General features: G+C 43.4%; 1 protein-coding gene across 2 annotated transcripts in view; it reads left to right on the forward strand.

Annotated features, from left to right (window-relative positions):
* Nucleotides 1–16551, forward strand: part of MTMR8 (myotubularin related protein 8) — a 226249-nt gene extending 209698 nt beyond the window's left edge. For both annotated transcript variants that reach the window (XM_069210536.1, XM_069210544.1), the window contains one exon: nucleotides 15186–16551. In XM_069210536.1, the coding sequence (XP_069066637.1) occupies nucleotides 15186–15461 (276 nt within the window). In that variant the 3' untranslated portion in view covers nucleotides 15462–16551. The remainder of the gene's footprint in view (nucleotides 1–15185) is intronic.
* The last annotated feature ends 1490 nt before the right edge of the window (nucleotides 16552–18041 follow it).

The raw sequence follows: 18041 nt of genomic DNA on the forward strand, positions 1-18041 counted from the left end.
GGTCAGATTTTGGGATGACCTTGATTTGATTCCCATTTCTGGGTAGTCTGGCAACCGTCTTGAACTTTCTCCTTTTCTCTTTCTTACTGTGGGATGATGGACATTATATAGTTTGAAAATGTCTTTATAACTCTTCTTCTGGTAATAAGTAGCAGCGGCTCAATCTCTGAGACATTTTGAACAAGGCATATGTTAACAAAATCGGACTGCTTCAGAACAAACTGACAACATTTATGTGTTATATACAGATGGTACTGGTCTTGATGATCAAATAATTATTTGAACTGATTCTAGGTATCATCTTAACTGATATGGAAGCTGCAAGGATGCATTTTTTTCCACACATGGCCCCTAACATTGGATTATTTCTTTGTGTAATACATGACCTATTAAAATCTATGTATTTTGTCATCCAGATTTAGATTTATTTGTTGTTAGGATTTGGTGAGGACTTGATGTAGGTCAGATTTGTCCAAATATGTAAAACCAAAGACTCAAGTGTGTACTTTGTGAACCACTGTAAAGTGCAGGAAAGAGAAGAGGGAAGCAATATTTATGGGATCAACAGGTAGAAAATATCTGTTTCATGGTTTATGCAAACACCTGACACCCTGTAGCCCTAAAACCTGAAGAGACGTGATCAAGAAGACCATCTGGTGAAGTGATACTGGCTTTTACCTTGCCATCCACAAGGGTCACAGGGATTTTCGACCTAAAATGCACTACAGTTGATTAGTTCTCAACCATAAGGTCACCCATGTGAGTTTCAGCTCTGACTCTCTTTTAGTCAAACAACTGCTTAGTCTACCATGGCAGTGTTAGAGTTGTATAGTGTACGATCCTTCGTGTTTATAGTGGGACAGGCCTGTTGTGGAGGTATATACCCCTCTCATAAATGATAGTAGTGCTTCAAGTGTACCGTTTGTGAGAATAGAGGACTTATGTCTTCTCTTTTATGAGGACATCAGTACTTCGTTGTTGGACCGGTCATGAAGCGTATTTCTATCAGCGCTGCCAATTCCAGGAGGCTTTAGAATGCTGGCAATAGGGCTTTGTGAAAGAAGTGGGAGGCTTGTCATTTTTGGTTTTGGAGAGTTAATGCTGCTGATTTATGTTTTAGATCAAGAGTGGTAAAACGTTTGCCACAGCGACAAGCTATTGAAAAGTCACTGAGGTTTAAGAAGGTTATTGCTGTTGATGGTGTGTACTATGTTTTCAAAAGGAAGAACTAAGAGGAGGTGGGGGTTGATTTACACGGTGCTTCTCTGTTTTCAACAGATATTTGTTTGAATTGTCCTCCTTCTGATAGTCTTGATGTAACAGTCTTGTCTTTGAGATAGAGAATCTGCTGTGTTTGCTGAGATCGAGGTTTGACTGTGGTTTGACCACCTTGGTAAGGCGCAGAGTGAGTGTGGGGGCTGAAATGTGGCATTGGCGATCCATGTCCTGTGCAGGCTACTTTTACATTCTTGCATTAACAAATATGAGGGAACTATAATCACCAAAGCATTGAAAGACTCTCCAGACTGAGCATTTAGGCAACATGATGCCTATTATTGCACCCAAATCTGGTTAAATGTTGTGGTCATTATAGTTCTGATGGGTACTCCTAACCACAGATTCCTCCCCGCACAACTCTGGATCTGGAACTTTTAACAACAGTGGTCCTGCACTGCAAGAAGGTGCTCTGCGGCTCCACGTTGGCCTTGTTCTGCCTCGGAAGTAACTGAGTAAAGCTGCATGTAAGCACCACCACCTGTGCATCAACGCCAGTTCTTTTCTTTCTAAACCTTTAAGTATGGATTCATAGCTCTGCTTCCAGTTTTTGATGGGTGACAAATTCTTCCAAATTGCTTCCCATTGGGCAAGGAAACAAGCCCTCCACCGAAGCCTGTAGAATTCAAACTATGTTATGACTGTTGGAGATGGACTCGCACAAGGTGTGCGTTTGATGTTTGGACTCGGGTATGTTTCCAAATATGTGCCCTCATGCACCTGAAGGCGATCCAAGATATTGAAGGGGGTTATATGTCACCGAACACTGAAAGATGTCACTGATGTTGTGTTTTGCTCCTAGTTGAGGGTGTCAAACCATCCCCTTTCTTAGGGACATTACCATGACAGCTCTTCTTTACGTTTAAGGCCATTTGGTAAGACAAAGTCAAAATCAAAATCAAAGAAGAAGAGTAAGTCAAAGTGGAATTTGACTCCCTCCCCCCCCCCCACCCCCCCTGCTGCCCCCCCTTCTGCCTCATATGCCCATAGATAAATCCAAAGGGTGTCAAGGTGCTAATAGATCCTGCTCTCGATCTCCGATTGAGGAGTCAATGCCACGCTGATCCTGCTGCGCCCGACACCACAGCAGAAGGAGGCCATGCTACGTATTTTTAGCATCCTTATACAGGGAGTGCAGAATTATTAGGCAAATGAGTATTTTGACCACATCATCCTCTTTATGCATGTTGTCTTACTCCAAGCTGTATAGGCTCGAAAGCCTACTACCAATTAAGCATATTAGGTGATGTGCATCTCTGTAATGAGAAGGGGTGTGGTCTAATGACATCAACACCCTATATCAGGTGTGCATAATTATTAGGCAACTTCCTTTCCTTTGGCAAAATGGGTCAAAAGAAGGACTTGACAGGCTCAGAAAAGTCAAAAATAGTGAGATATCTTGCAGAGGGATGCAGCACTCTTAAAATTGCAAAGCTTCTGAAGCGTGATCATCGAACAATCAAGCGTTTCATTCAAAATAGTCAACAGGGTCGCAAGAAGCGTGTGGAAAAACCAAGGCGCAAAATAACTGCCCATGAACTGAGAAAAGTCAAGCGTGCAGCTGCCACGATGCCACTTGCCACCAGTTTGGCCATATTTCAGAGCTGCAACATCACTGGAGTGCCCAAAAGCACAAGGTGTGCAATACTCAGAGACATGGCCAAGGTAAGAAAGGCTGAAAGACGACCACCACTGAACAAGACACACAAGCTGAAACGTCAAGACTGGGCCAAGAAATATCTCAAGACTGATTTTTCTAAGGTTTTATGGACTGATGAAATGAGAGTGAGTCTTGATGGGCCAGATGGATGGGCCCGTGGCTGGATTGGTAAAGGGCAGAGCGCTCCAGTCCGACTCAGACGCCAGCAAGGTGGAGGTGGAGTACTGGTTTGGGCTGGTATCATCAAAGATGAGCTTGTGAGGCCTTTTCGGGTTGAGGATGGAGTCAAGCTCAACTCCCAGTCCTACTGCCAGTTCCTGGAAGACACCTTCTTCAAGCAGTGGTACAGGAAGAAGTCTGCATCCTTCAAGAAAAACATGATTTTCATGCAGGACAATGCTCCATCACACGCGTCCAAGTACTCCACAGCGTGGCTGGCAAGAAAGGGTATAAAAGAAGGAAATCTAATGACATGGCCTCCTTGTTCACCTGATCTGAACCCCATTGAGAACCTGTGGTCCATCATCAAATGTGAGATTTACAAGGAGGGAAAACAGTACACCTCTCTGAACAGTGTCTGGGAGGCTGTGGTTGCTGCTGCACGCAATGTTGATGGTGAACAGATCAAAACACTGACAGAATCCATGGATGGCAGGCTTTTGAGTGTCCTTGCAAAGAAAGGTGGCTATATTGGTCACTGATTTGTTTTTGTTTTGTTTTTGAATGTCAGAAATGTATATTTGTGAATGTTGAGATGTTATATTGGTTTCACTGGTAATAATAAATAATTGAAATGGGTATATATTTTTTTTTGTTAAGTTGCCTAATAATTATGCACAGTAATAGTCACCTGCACACACAGATATCCCCCTAACATAGCTCAAACTAAAAACAAACTACAAACTACTTCCAAAAATATTCAACTTTGATATTAATTAGTTTTTTGGGTTCATTGAGAACATGGTTGTTGTTCAATAATAAAATTAATCCTCAAAAATACTACTTGCCTAATAATTCTGCACTCCCTGTAGTTTCCTCTGGTGCACCCTCTACCCCAGGGATCCACAGGGGCCTCAATTCTGGTTACCTCTGGCATATCTGTCCTCTGCTAAGTCTGAGCTCCAGGAGCCCATTGCTGGTTCCATGCTGACCTCTGTTCTGTCTCCAAGACCTGCGCCAGTTTCTTCTTCATCGATCTGGCCCTGAAATTGGCTGATTTCCTGCCAACCCAAGCAAATCTGTCTGGACCCCAACCAAGGTCACACTTGGACTCCACATCAGCTCACCCGGGCCCCATATGATGTGACTCCGATAAAACACTCTCTCTTAACACAGCCATCCTCAGAGACTCATCCACCTTTTTTGGCTCAGATTCTGACCAGGTTCTGATCTCCTGACATTGACGGCAGATGATATTGGGGATGATTTACCCCCAAATTACGATGATGACACTTTCTATATTGACTAACAGGAGGCCAGTGAGATTGATGCATTCCCTGATAAAGGGTTGATTTCTCCCCATTTGATGTAGTGGGTGCTGAACCTACAGGTAACTTCTGTTGAAGTCAAGACAAATGTCCTTACTGAGGTATTGCAACCTGGGCCAGCCTCATATGAATACTTCCATTTTGTGAAGCCCTGACTGATGTTCTTTTGGGCAGTCAAACAGAGCCTTGCTGTTGCGCACCGGGGAACAGACAAGTGGCCAGACACCACAGACCTGTGCCCAATAAATTCCTTAAGCAGCGTCCCACTCCTGAGAGTTTGGTGGTCCAGGCTTCTACTAGCAAAGTGAATTCTAAAACATTCCACACAACTCCTCCATACAGTGAGTCAAAAAGGATTGAGGTATTCAGGAAGCAAATGTTTTCTTCAGCCACCAAAGCACTGAGATGAGATAATGCGGTCTGCCCAATAGGCCATTTTACGCACACCCTGTGGGACATAGCCAGCAAGAAGAGTTCAGAGCCTCCTTAGCTCAAACTATTTAAGATGACCAGGATGCAGCCAAATATGTTATTCAGTGTGGCCTGGACACTACCGATTGTTTAGGGCAACAAGTTGGCAGTAGTGCGCTCATTGCAACGTGTGGATGCGATCTGCAAGCTTTTCTGTGGATGCTCAGGCATCCCTTGTGAATTTGCCTTTTGATAGGCCCTGCCTGTTTGGCAAAAAGGCTGGTTTTGCTTTTGAGTGGTTTAAGGAAAAGCAGGGCCTCTGCACATTCCTTGGGCCTTTTCACCTTGGCCAGACAGTTCCCTCATCAGTTTCTACCCTTCCAAGGCAACTTAAGCGGTTTGGTGTATAGACAATACCAAGCTGTGCCACCACTGAAACAGTCACCCAGCCCCTTTGTGATCAGTGATCAAGGTGACATTGTGCAGGTCACCAGGGACAATGTTCTTCTCCGGCCTCCTTTCCTGTAACGTCTGGCTTCTAACTGCTTTAGATTGCCCTTAACTTCACACAACCACCATGCAGGAGACAGGTCAAACATTTTCTCCAAAGGAGGCAGTCTCTGACAGATGAGTCTTCCAGACCGTCTATTAGGGTTATGCACTCTTGCTTTTTTTCTGACCCTCTGCGGCTTACGCCTGAGTGAATCTCAGAGGAGCATCTATCCATCTTACTGCAGGAGGTGCCAACTGTTCTGTCCAAAGGGGTTGTTAAGAGGGTGTTAGTCTCCAAAATATGAGTGGGTTGTTACTCCTGCTATTACCTTCTGCCAAAGATAAGGCAGAGGCCTTCGCCCTATTTTAGATCCTTCATGTCTGAATGCTTTTCTGCACACAGTAACTAAATATGTACTCTAGCATTGAAACTTTCATAGATTCACATGCTTGAATCATTCCCTGTTGTCAAGATGGGAGTCCCCAGTAACATATAATAGCAATGGAAAGATAGGTGTAGAATATGAAAGGCCCTAGGCCCTTCAATCTTGCAATCTATCAGTCTATTTAAAAAAGAGACCAAACTTATCTGTCTGACAATCAGGCTGCTCTGCCCTTTTAGAACACTTCAGAGAGAAGCTCCAGTCCCTCAGATTTTCTACCACATGTGCTAGGGAGTCTCCACGGGGCTCTGCTCAGTTCTTTCCTTCTTAGATAATTTCAAGAACGAATTTCTGTATTTTTTTTGTGCTAGGAAAGTATTTTTCCTCGGTTCCACAGCGTTCTTTCTTCAGAAAGGCTGAGACTTACTTCTGTTCATCATGTCAAACAAAAAAAAGAAAAGTCTGCAGGACTTGCAGTTCCTGTGGAAAAAAGAGGCTTCACTCAGAAGACCCTCTCAAAGACTGCATTTACTATCTCTACCCAGACCATTCTGCTAAAGACTGTAAGATATGTCATACCTTTTCATCTAAGACCTTGAAGGACAGGGATGGAAGGCTGCCAATTTGGCTTCAGAAACTCAAGACTAGAAAAGAGCCAGTTTTTTACTCTGATAGTGAGGACTCCTTGGTCACCTCAAGGAAATCCTATTAGAGGGAAAGATCCTACCATTCCAGATATTCCTCAGAGCAGCCAAGGAAAACCACAAAACGACCACCCATGAGTTGTACAAGGGCTGTTCAAAATCTCCTCAAAAGGAGAATTCTTCTGCTAAAAAGGAGAGAGAAAAACTTCAGAAAATGCCAGGTAATCATCCTCTTAGCCACCTACACCTTCTCATAAGATTAGACATTTCTTCAAAAAGCCTTCTTCATCTCCGCCAACAGATACATAGTCATCAACGAAGAATACATATACAACGGCATCAGTGACGACGACAACTTCAACAGTAGCAACGTTGTCCACCACCTCTTCCTTCTTGTTGATGACTGCACCTATAACCAGACCTTTCACTCTGAAGATCTCTATGAATGCATCATCGACGGCACTGTTGGCAGCTCCACCGTCGTCACGGACTACCTTGCCAACAACAACAACAGTCTTCAACTTCTCAGTTGATGGCAAGTAAGAAGGAAATAACAGATCTGTTGATGACAGAAAAGAATCCAGAACATTGTAAAAGCAAGTTGACACCAGAACACGTCTCCTAGCAAGGTGACACCCCTGTACCATTCCATCACTTGGAGGAAGAAGACTTAGATCATGAAAGACCATTTGGGGTGCACATAGTCCCTCAGAGATGCATGTAAAATGTCAAGATTATGAAGAATGATAGGAGCAGGAATATGAACAGAAAGAGTATTAACCTTCACATGAACAGTATCAACAGCCATTTCAGGAGGAAATGATCTGTCTACCTGGCGCTTTGATTTCAGATCTTTAGCTTATGCTCTCAGGCTTTAAGAAGCGATTTGCCTCTACAACAGCCGTGGCAAAGCAAACGTCCACAGCTTCTCCACCTCCCACTTCTCAGCCGTCCACTCCAGCACAAAGGCCTATGTTATTTCCTACTTCTGCAAGACCTACACTGCAGACATCACTTCTCCACAACCCTGATACCTCTGAGGAAGCGAGAGAGGAAGAGGAGCCCCAAGACACCCATTCAGAATGGGATGAATACCTCATCTTCACACCATCATCTCCATTCCCCGCCCCAGTAGACTCACCACCGGAAGACATAGGGGGTTTCCACAATTTACAAGAAAGAGCAGCTAAAAGATTCACACTCTCCATGCTCACTAAACAGATGGACTGTTTTTTACGTGACTTTAAAGAACCATTTTAAAAAAGTGTAAGATTTATGGCCATTGTCATTTACATCTGGGAAGAAGGCTTAAAAGTAATGAAAAACCCATCCATAGTAACAGCCGTTCTTCCACGCTTAAACAAGAAATACAAAGTCCCGGAAGACGCCTCAGCTTGTCTAACTGGCCATCCAAAGCCAGATTCAACAATAACGCAGGTACCCCGGGGTGATCCAAGAACAAATCCACTCCGATCTCTGCACACCCGAATAAGGAGGGACGACGATTGAGGAAAAATCCTTTTCAATATTGTCCAATGTCTGTACTAACATTTAGGTCGGCACATTCCCTGGTTGTTTTAGGCAGATACAATTATGGGCTGACATTGCCCCATATATAGCCCAACTCCCGGAAGAAGCCAAGACAGAGGCAAAGATGTTACAAGATTGGGGAGCGCGCCACATTGGAAATCAAAGACTGTGCAGTGGATACCGCCACCACTGCATTTAGACAACTGGCAGGTTCTGCAGGAATGGGAAGACAGGGTTGGCTTGAGGCTACCACCCTCAGACCAGAGGTGCAAAACAAGATTTTAGATCTTTCCTTTGAGGAAAGGCCCTTTTCAGCAAACATGTCATTAAAGCTCTGCAAGCAGTCAAAACAGACATGGATATGGCTAGATCTCTGGGGACTCTACAGTTCAAGATGTCGCCTTTGCCAGAGGAAGAGATGCCATCATTTAGAGGAGGCTATTATCAGTACTGCTATCCCTCCTACACATCTACCACTCAACAATTTCACCCACAGCATTCCCAAAGGCAGCCTCTGCAAGCGCCATACTACAGACCTCCAACTGGCGGGAGAGCAATGCGCCAGGGAAAAAAACAGGTTGTCGCCAATGACCTGTTACAGGCTCCGGCTACTCCTTTGTCTCCACTACTCAGACTAGGTGGAAAAATATCCCAGTTCACCTAACGGTGGCAGGAGATAACATCGGGCCAATGGGTACTAAACCTTGTTCAGTTCAGCCACACCTTAGAATTTATTCAGATTCCACCATCAAACCCACCACTCACCTTTATTCCCAGACATCTATAACTGCTCAAGTTCGAGGTCAAGACCATGCTCAAGAAAGGGAGCGATAGAGAGTCCCTTTTTCACAAAAAGGAAAGTGATTCTGTTCCAGTTTCTTTCTCATTTGCAAGAAGGGGAAAGAATGGTGGCCTATCCTCGACCTTAGAGATCTCAACACGTATCTCAAAAAACAATCATTCCACATGATCACATTGCAAGTTATTCTACTGCGTCCAAACCACAAAGATTATATGTCAACTCCAGACTTGCAAGATGCATATTTTAACATCTCCATCCATCCTGCTCACAGAAAATTCCTACGATTCACAGTAGCTGAGAGCTTACTACCAGTTTAAAGTTCTTCCCTTTGTCCTGAAGTCTGCTCCTAGGATATTCACTAAGTGTCTGGCACCTGTAGCAGCCTTTTTAAGGAAACAGAAACACCAAGTTTTCCCATAGTTAGACGACTGGATCATCAAGACACATTCCGATTGAGCTACACAGAGGTCAATGGAGGTCTGAATAGCCCTATTCAACGGGCTGGATCTTGCTCTTAATTAGAAAAAAACTAAAACCCCAGCCATCGTGGGTTATAACCTTTCTAGGAGCGACACTAGACACAGTCAACAACAAGGCCTTACCCACATCAGAAAGACAAATGAAGATCATATCCTTGGCAAAGTCTGTTCAGAGAAAAGAGATCTTCAGTTGGTACAGATGACAGGTTTGTTCAACGATACCATCAAAATATCTCCAGTCACGATCGAAGCCTTATATTGGTGGACGCTAAAGACATACCTTGCAGTAAGCCTTTCCTTTCTTGTTCAATCCTTTCTGTTGGTCATTACTACTGACTCTTCCCTGGAGGGATGGGTAGCATACTTCCAGGACTTACAGGTCAGCAGAAAGTGGCAAACGCCTCTTCAGAACTGTCACATCAACCTACTCAAGCTCAAGGCATTGCATTTGGCTTTACAGGTTTTCCTTCCAAAGATAAAGAACTCTGCAGTTCTCATACAAACGGACAACACAACAGCGATGCACTACTTAAACAAACAAGAGGTACAAGAACACTTCCCCTCTTGAGAGTCTCAAGACATCTGGAATTGTTCTAATCAAAATGGAGTGCATCTACGAGCGGAGCATGTCGCAGGGACACAAAACAAGATTGTGGACACTCTCAGCACACTAAAGTCCTCTTGCCACAAGTGGGAAATGAGTCAGGAGGGACTCAACCAGATATTCTTGCAGAGGGGCAAACCCAATTGCGACTTCTTTGTAAACCCCCAGAACACTAAGCGCCGATTCTATGCAAGCTGGCATTACCTTCCAGGATCGTGGGGGGAAATGCATTTTCAATGTCCTGGTGCATAGTCTTTGCCTGCACTTTTCTGCCCGTTCTCCTGATTCCAAGGCTTCTCATGAAGATGAAAATAGAGCCTCGCAGACTCATATTAGTAGTCCCTAGATGGCCTTGCCAACATTGGTTTACAGAACTTCTCCTTCTGTCAGAGAAACCTCACATTCAATTGATGGTGTCACCTTATCTTCTGACAACAAGAAAAGGCCAAATCCTGCACCCGGATCCCAAGTCTCTGAAATTATCAGCCTGGCTCCTGAACACAATGAATTTGCCCATCTAAACATCCCTCCGGAATGTAGAGAGATACTCGCCAGGGCCAGAGCAGATAGTACCAACAAGACTTCTCACAAATGGAAAAGATTTTGTTTATGGTGTAAGTGGAAAATGATACATCCACTATCCTCATCATTGGAGCAGATATTGCCGTACCTGCTACATTTGGCAAGTTCAGGATTAGCTCGTGCATTCATCAGAGTTCACCTGGCAGCCATATCTTGTTTCAGAAGGTCATCTGTGTCTCCTTCATTATGGTCCTCTAGGCTATTCATACAGTTCCTCAAAGGCTTGTTTAGGGTCTTCCCTCCAGTTAGACTTCCTCCTCTATTTTGGCATCTGAACACAGTGCTATCACTGCTCATGAAACACCCATTTGAGCCTATTCACAGAGTGGAATAAAAAGTACTCATCTTGGAAAGTTGCTCCCAGGCGTGTCGGTGAGATTCAAGTTCTTACTATTCAGGAACCATTCCTACAATTTAAAGATGACCGGGTAATCCTTCGTACAATCCCTAAATTTATTCCTAAAATCCTGTCAGACTTTCATCTTAAAGCCTTTGATCTTAAAGACTCTTCTCCTTCCTGGCGGCCAAGACCTAGAACTCCCTCCCCACCAGCCTCAGGACCACCCAGGACCACTCCGCTTTCCGGAGACTCCTAAAGACCTGGCTGTTCGAACAGCGATAACCCCCCCCCCTTTTTCCCCTAGCGCCTTGAGACCCGCACGGGTGAGTAGCGCGCTTTATAAATGTTAATGATTTGATTTGATTTGATTTGGACACAGCTCTGTTCAGGGCTTTTCTTCCTCCGCAAGCAGTCAAGGACATTCAGGGTTGAGACTTCATAGTCTGATAGCCTAGTGCGTCTTGCTTGTCCACTTTGCCAGATTGCATATGCAGGCTCTGCAGTGGGATCTGAAGGCTTAGAGGTCCCAGCACCAAAGGAACCTGGTGAACGTCATCCACGTTTTTGGAGGAGACTGCACAGATCTGCTAAGTGGCCGCTTGACTACATCCTGACCAGCAGCAGACCACTCTCCCTTCCCCAGCCAGAACTGGTGGTGCCTAACGATACTTCACTAGGGAGGTCATCTAGGAGAGATGGAAATTAGCGGTCTCTGGTGAAAACCTAGCCCCCATGAAGCTGTTTGAACTATGGTCCGGCTGCCTGGTTTTAAAGGACTTTGTGCCATTCATGAAAAGGTTCTCACAGTCAACCCTACCTCCATGTGGTACTGCAACAAGCAGGGCAGAGTAGGTTCCTGTGCCTGGAGGTACAGGACCTCTGGAGATGGATGGATTTTCAAGGCCTCTCCCTGATTGTAAAGCACCTGGCAGGATCTTTAAACGCCAGTGCAGACAAGCTCAACCAGCAACACATGGTGGATCATGAATGACATTTACATCCCGGGATGGTGGATGGCATCTTCCAACATTTGGGAGAACCCTGGCAGGATATTTTTCCCAACACTGACAATGCACAGTCAAAACCTCTTCATGTTGGAGTTCCCAAGAAACATCTCTCTAGGAGACACATTCAGGCTAGAGTGTAGCATGGTACCCCTGTATGCTTTTCTCAACCCAAGTCATCATATTGGCTACGAATTGGATCAGGAGATTGTAGAACCTGAACTCCTGAGCATCTGTCTTGCAATCAGGCTGTCGCTTTTGGAGGATCTTCTCTTGCAGCAGCAGGTCAGGGCTCTGCACCTCAACCTGTACAATCTACACCTGTGTGGGGATTGAGTGACAGCAGTTACTTGTGTTCGAGCTACTCCCTGAAGGTATGAATATTATCCTTGTGGCCTGTCTGACCTCTATGAAGACCATTTACGCAGGTCCCTGGGCCAAATTTGTGATTTGGTGTGGAGTCCACAACACAGCCCCCTTATAAACCTAATTATCAGAGGTTTTATAGTTTGTTTTGCTTTTAGCCAAGCATAGTCTTGCAGTGGGCACCACTAAAGGTTATTTGTCAGTTGTTTCAGCCCTTTGTTTTTGACTGACAAACCTTCCTTGTTTAAATCTCCTGTAGTGATGCAGTTCATTAAAAATTTGACACATGCTTCCTTCCAAACCATTTGTAATGCCACAGTAGGATCTAAATTTGGCCCTGACGTTCCTCAAGTGCACCCCCTTTGAGCCACTGGGCAGGTGTTTTTTGCATCTCCTTTGAGCAACTGCACACCTGCTTGTTGCATCTTCTCACTTAAACCGGTTTCCCTCATCGCAGTAACTTCAACTGGTCACATGAGTGAGCTGCCGGCTGTGATGGTGCAGCTTTCTTACCTATTTTTTTCCCAGACTAACTCTTGTTGAGGACCAGGGAGGCTTTTTATGCAAAATTTCATGACTCTTACTATGTTGGTAAATCAATCACCGTCCCAACTTTCTTTGCTTCTCCTCACCCCTCAAAAGAGGAGGAGGGACTAATTTGACTGAACCCCTTATGCCTTACCCTTTTGCATGGATTGCACCGAAGACCATTGGATGTGTAACCAGCTTTTTTGCGTGATGCTCATAGGCAAAGAAAGGTAAGGGGGGTCGCGAGAAGGACTTTGTCCTGGTGGCTAGCCCTCTGCATTAAGATCTGCTATGCTTTAGCCAGAAAAGCATCCTCCAGAAGGACTGAAGGCTCATTCCAGCGGGTCCTTTGCTGCTACCACTGCATATCTGTACAGATATGTCAGCTACAACAGGGCCAGCAGTACACACATTCACAAAGAACTACTTCTTTGACAGCTAGGTCTGATGGGAAGAGCATTTTGCTTGTTCGGTCTTGCAAGATTTTTTGGTCTGAGCCTGCTCCACGGACTTTCCACCTTAAGGAATCTATGATTAGAAGTAGCCATCAACATGATGCCTTCAGTAATGCTGTTTCTGGTGGATTCCTTACTGCCCTCCCATCTCCCCGTTCTGCAGTATGATTTCTTGTTACCATCTAAAAAGGTTGCAAATTACAGATCTGCACACTGGTACCGAAAATTGTTTTGTGCTCCGTGTTCAACGGTGCTGAAAGAGTCATGAAGAAACTGATAACAAGCACGGGCGGTGCTTGCATGCAGCGCTGCTCTGTCACTTCTGTGGTTTAAGAAAGCCAGTGTGGAGCAGCATTGCGCCCCCTAGAGGTCCTCTTAAGCACTCCTGTGAAAACTTCTAGATCCAGTCTGGCACCTAAGGTATATTCTAAGGGTGAGCAGTCTGTGGTTAGAGTACCTACAGGAAAGAGAGTTACCAAAAGTAAGTAACTTGTTTAACTAAGCTACAACTAAATCAACATTCTCCTAGCACTCCTTCCTCTTATATTGAACAAAGATCTAACTTAATCCAACAAGAGTTCTTACACAATGATTTAATAGTTCTGGAAAGAGCATAATGTTCTCCACTGGCTGCACCACATAAAGAAGAGATTTGGGCCCTCAGTACATCTGGGATTCCTCTAACTAATCGCCCAAATCCACACCTGATTTCATTAAGGAAGGTCGTCCAGTGTCTCTAAGCGCACTCTGACTCACTTTCTTATAAAGTAGGGCTGTTTCTATGAAGATCATTTGGTATAAGTTCTCAATCCTAACGCACATGCTTTTTTTTCAATATTCTGTATAGACATCCTCTCCTTGATATTTCTGGGTGAAATTAGGTTCCTCTCCTTGTCTGTCCTTTTGTGGGCATCGCAACAGAAGCCTGTCTGAAGTGTTGATTATTCCTCCTTTTGTTCCAAAGTAGCAGCAAAACCTTTCACCACTGTTTTCCTTTTCTACGGGCTCCAAAATCCTGCAGTGATTTACGAATTCCACCATGGCTGCTTTAGCTTTGGTTCCTATCTAAGGAGCTTTCTTCAGCAGGTTACCAGCCTTCATGCAGGATCCATATTGACACAGGCTTTTTCGTAAAGGAATGTTGGATTTCAAGCAGAGACCATCTGATACAATTGCCCTTTAAGTTGTGTGGTGACTTTGTCACTATGATTTGTTTAATAACTGGGCATCTGCCATAGTATTGGCTTAAATGAAAGTGTAGTTCAATGGATTTTTAACTTTGTTTTCATAATTGTTTTGTTTCTTTTGTGACGTTGAATTGGTGAATTGTGTTTAATTATACTTTTCCCCCATTCATCTTCATCTTTAGCCAAAAGAAAACCTGGAATTGTAATTCGAATTTATCTTCTTTGCCAGATGTCAGACACAAAATCATTATTCTTTCTATTTCATCCACCTTTTATAATTCATCTGGTGCCATGGGTTTTATCCATTCTTTTATATTAGTGATCGTGCAATCAAATTAAAAAATGTATTAGTCTGTATTGTACCACTGCTAAGGGTCTTTGGTAATTCATGAGGTTTACTGTCTTCCGTGGCAGTGTGTAACACCCTCCTAGGATGTTGTGGTCATGGGGAAGTTTAAAAGCACATTGCGATCATTTATGATATTGTGTTACATTTTCGATATTTCACCTTCAAGTCTTTGTCACCATGGTGAAAGTCAAGTATTTGTTGGGTGAACATATGGTTCCTTTTTGTAATAACAGGCCTGGCAAATTCTTACATCGTGTTCTGTGATGTTGTTGCCCCTTATTGCTTGACTCCGTTGTTGGTAAATCCAGAATGCACAGTATAAAAATAGACCATAGAACTGCTTGCTTTATATTCTTTTGAGTTCAGTTGAATTACCAGTTCCATTACATGAGAAACCATTTGATATCCTATCTGAATTCCCAAGTTATGTTTTATGACATCGGATGATTTGATAATGAGTACCTTGGTGATGGTAAATTTTGAAATGCCTGTTTTATAACTGTATTGGCCAGTTTGGAAGGATTCATAACTTTGCTAAATTGTGCTATCATTGACAAAAAAAAGTTAGATTTTTTTAATTTCCTTTTTTTTTTCTTTTCACCTACAGAAACTGCCTGTATGTGATGATCAGCACTCGAATGAAGTCAGCAGTCTGTCAGATCATATTAATGCTTCACATGAAGCCTCTGTCTCCCCCAAGTTGAAAGCACCAATGGACTGTGAAGATATTGCACTTGTCAAGCTTTCCAATGGCACTGACACAGAAGCGCTCAGTGATATCCGTGAACTGAGTCAAAACAACAGAGAGGACCTCAGTGCTAATAAAGATCTGCCTGGAATTGGAAGCCATTCAGCCGTTCAGATTGGTGTGGAGACCAACTGATCAGCAATGCTGGGACTTAGATGTACAGCATTCATCCTTGTTGTGCCTCCAAAAAGGCACCCTGGCAACAAGTCTACAAAGTCTGTGTTCTCCCATTCAGAGTTTGCTGACTCGACGAGCATGCTTAGAGGCCCAGGCCACTCTTATGAGAAGCACAGAAAGAAAACAATGAAATGAATCTCGGTCTGATTTGTATTGTGATACAACAGAGCACAGTGCTGGTGCAGCCGTTCATCTGCCGAAAAGGGAATGTATGAAAAAGGGCGGTAGAGGTGTGATATCGCCTTTTCCTAGAATATGATCTGCCAACGTTCAACAAATGCACGTTCATGGGCATTTTTTGCAAGAGCATATTGAGGACAGCATGCATAATTGTTACATGTGCCGCAATGAAGAATGATGCACCCATCCATTGCAGCAACTGCAGTAGAAACATTGATCCACTAGTAATTTGATGCTGCAGCCTTAGCGATCGCGCTTCCATTGGCGTTCTCAACTGTTTAATGGTGCTGCTCGACTGTTACTGACCTCAAATACCCCCAGACTGATGAATTATTGCACATTTCTGTCCAATATTTGTTGTATCTGTACATTCTTCAGCAGCTGTCCTGTGGCATTGTCTTGTCTGAGGCAGTTTGTTTGTACACATGGGGAAAAAAAATCCAAATGGCACTCCGAAGAACGACATTTACTTCTTACAGTAGTTGTGCAAATCATTTTTTTTTTTTTTCAGATTTTAGAGAAATTCCGTCTGACTTCAACTCAGTGGGTAGGAAGCCCTAGGGCGGCCTTGTTGAAAGACTTCCCTCACAATGCCATCACTATCGTTAGTGTTTAACTAAACATTTTTGCTGCCTTGTTGCCAAGTTTAGGCCACTCTATTTTCTTCACTTGCTTTACAATTTTGGATGGGTGCATGAAGCAGCATTTCAACTTTAGATCATTCTCAAGCTTCGGTTGCCCTTCATGTGTGTTACTCAGCATGATCACTGGTGGTTACATTGTGTTGACATGTGCTAAAAAGACACTAGTGCCTAAGCTCTGGAACATGATTGCCAAGTATTTCAAAATGCACTTAGTTTTGACTTGCGTTTCTGTCGTTTCCTGTTGCACAAATCTGATTTTATCTCAGTCTTTTGGGAGTGATCTAAAAAGGTAGTACTCAAAATATAGTTAACACACTGTTCTGCATTCTGAGCAGTATTTTACTCTACCAGGGGAAAGAGATTCTCCTGATTCCCTCTGCATACCCAGACTAACGTCCTCACATATATCTTCACCACCTTGGTCTTATTGCAGATAGGATTTATGTTAGCATTAATGTTTATTAATTGGCCTTTAAAGTAGTGTTTTTGGATTCTCTTCCTTGTTCTTAATTTACCCAAGTGTCTAAAAGAGATCTGATTAAACATGCCATTGGATCAGTAGCCACCTCTTGGAGTAAATGCATGAAAGGAGCCATCTGTACGGATTGGCCACTTCCAACCTTTTGCAGCTATAACTGCTTTTTCTGTGGTAGTTAACTTCTTGTAGGATAAGAGATATCAGCACAGTAATGTGTATTTTATTGTCAGCGGCAGTAAGAATGGCCTGATTCAGAATGATTTTGCACAAAAGTGATTAGAGAACTAGGATCTGGATATTTCCACACACATATTGGATACACTAATGCCAACAATCCTCTAGCGTTATGAATTAGCAGCTTGAGTAAATATCTGACAAGCACTTGGATCCGGCATTGGTGAGCTGTTGGCCAACAAAGATTTGATGAACGCCCACAGATCTGGATTTTTTTTAAATTCACCAACATTTTGTCTATCAAGTAGGAGCACTTTTTATTTAACTTGAGTTTCACTTGGGGCTAAAGGGGTGACGTGGGGAATTACTTCACTGGATTCCAAATATTATGGCAAACAGTGGCCTCACTTAAATGGCATAGTGCATGTATTGATTGATGTGAAAGGCACTGTGCCTGTTACTTGGCTGTACGAAAGAGTAAGGTTAACATTTAAGTGAGGACATTTGTTGCCGTAATAATTTGACTCTAATGAAGTGACCCCTGGTGGAAACTCAAGTTCATGAAAGTTCTTCTATTTTGAACAATTGTGGCCTTGAAGCCAACATTTCTCATCCTGGAAATGTACTCCTATAATGATTGAGGGATTACCTTTTCAGAAAGGAAAATAATGGAACAAGATTGTAGCACAAGGAGAATTTATCCCAATGGAACAGTTTCCCAGTGGAGAAAAAAAAAATGTAAATATGCTTTCGCACATTTCAGCAAGCATACATAATTGAGCAGATTTTCCTCAATGTGTCCCATCATCTGAAATTCGCTTCATTGGCCATGAGTACACCAGAAAACCATTTATTTGCTTAGATTTTCATAGTGTACCCATTTGGATTCTGTGAATTCCTGAATGTTTATAAATCTTTCTTATTCAAGGGTCTAAGGGCCTGATTTATTATTTGACGGACCAGCCTGTTGTTCTGCCAGTGGGACAGAGTAAATTAGTCCGTCCCCATGGTGGAGGTACCATCTGCTAAATTTATAAATGATTGCCAAGCAGACAGTTATTC

This window comes from Pleurodeles waltl, chromosome 2_1 (assembly GCF_031143425.1).
Source record: "Pleurodeles waltl isolate 20211129_DDA chromosome 2_1, aPleWal1.hap1.20221129, whole genome shotgun sequence".
Classification (NCBI taxonomy): Eukaryota; Metazoa; Chordata; class Amphibia; order Caudata; family Salamandridae; genus Pleurodeles; species Pleurodeles waltl.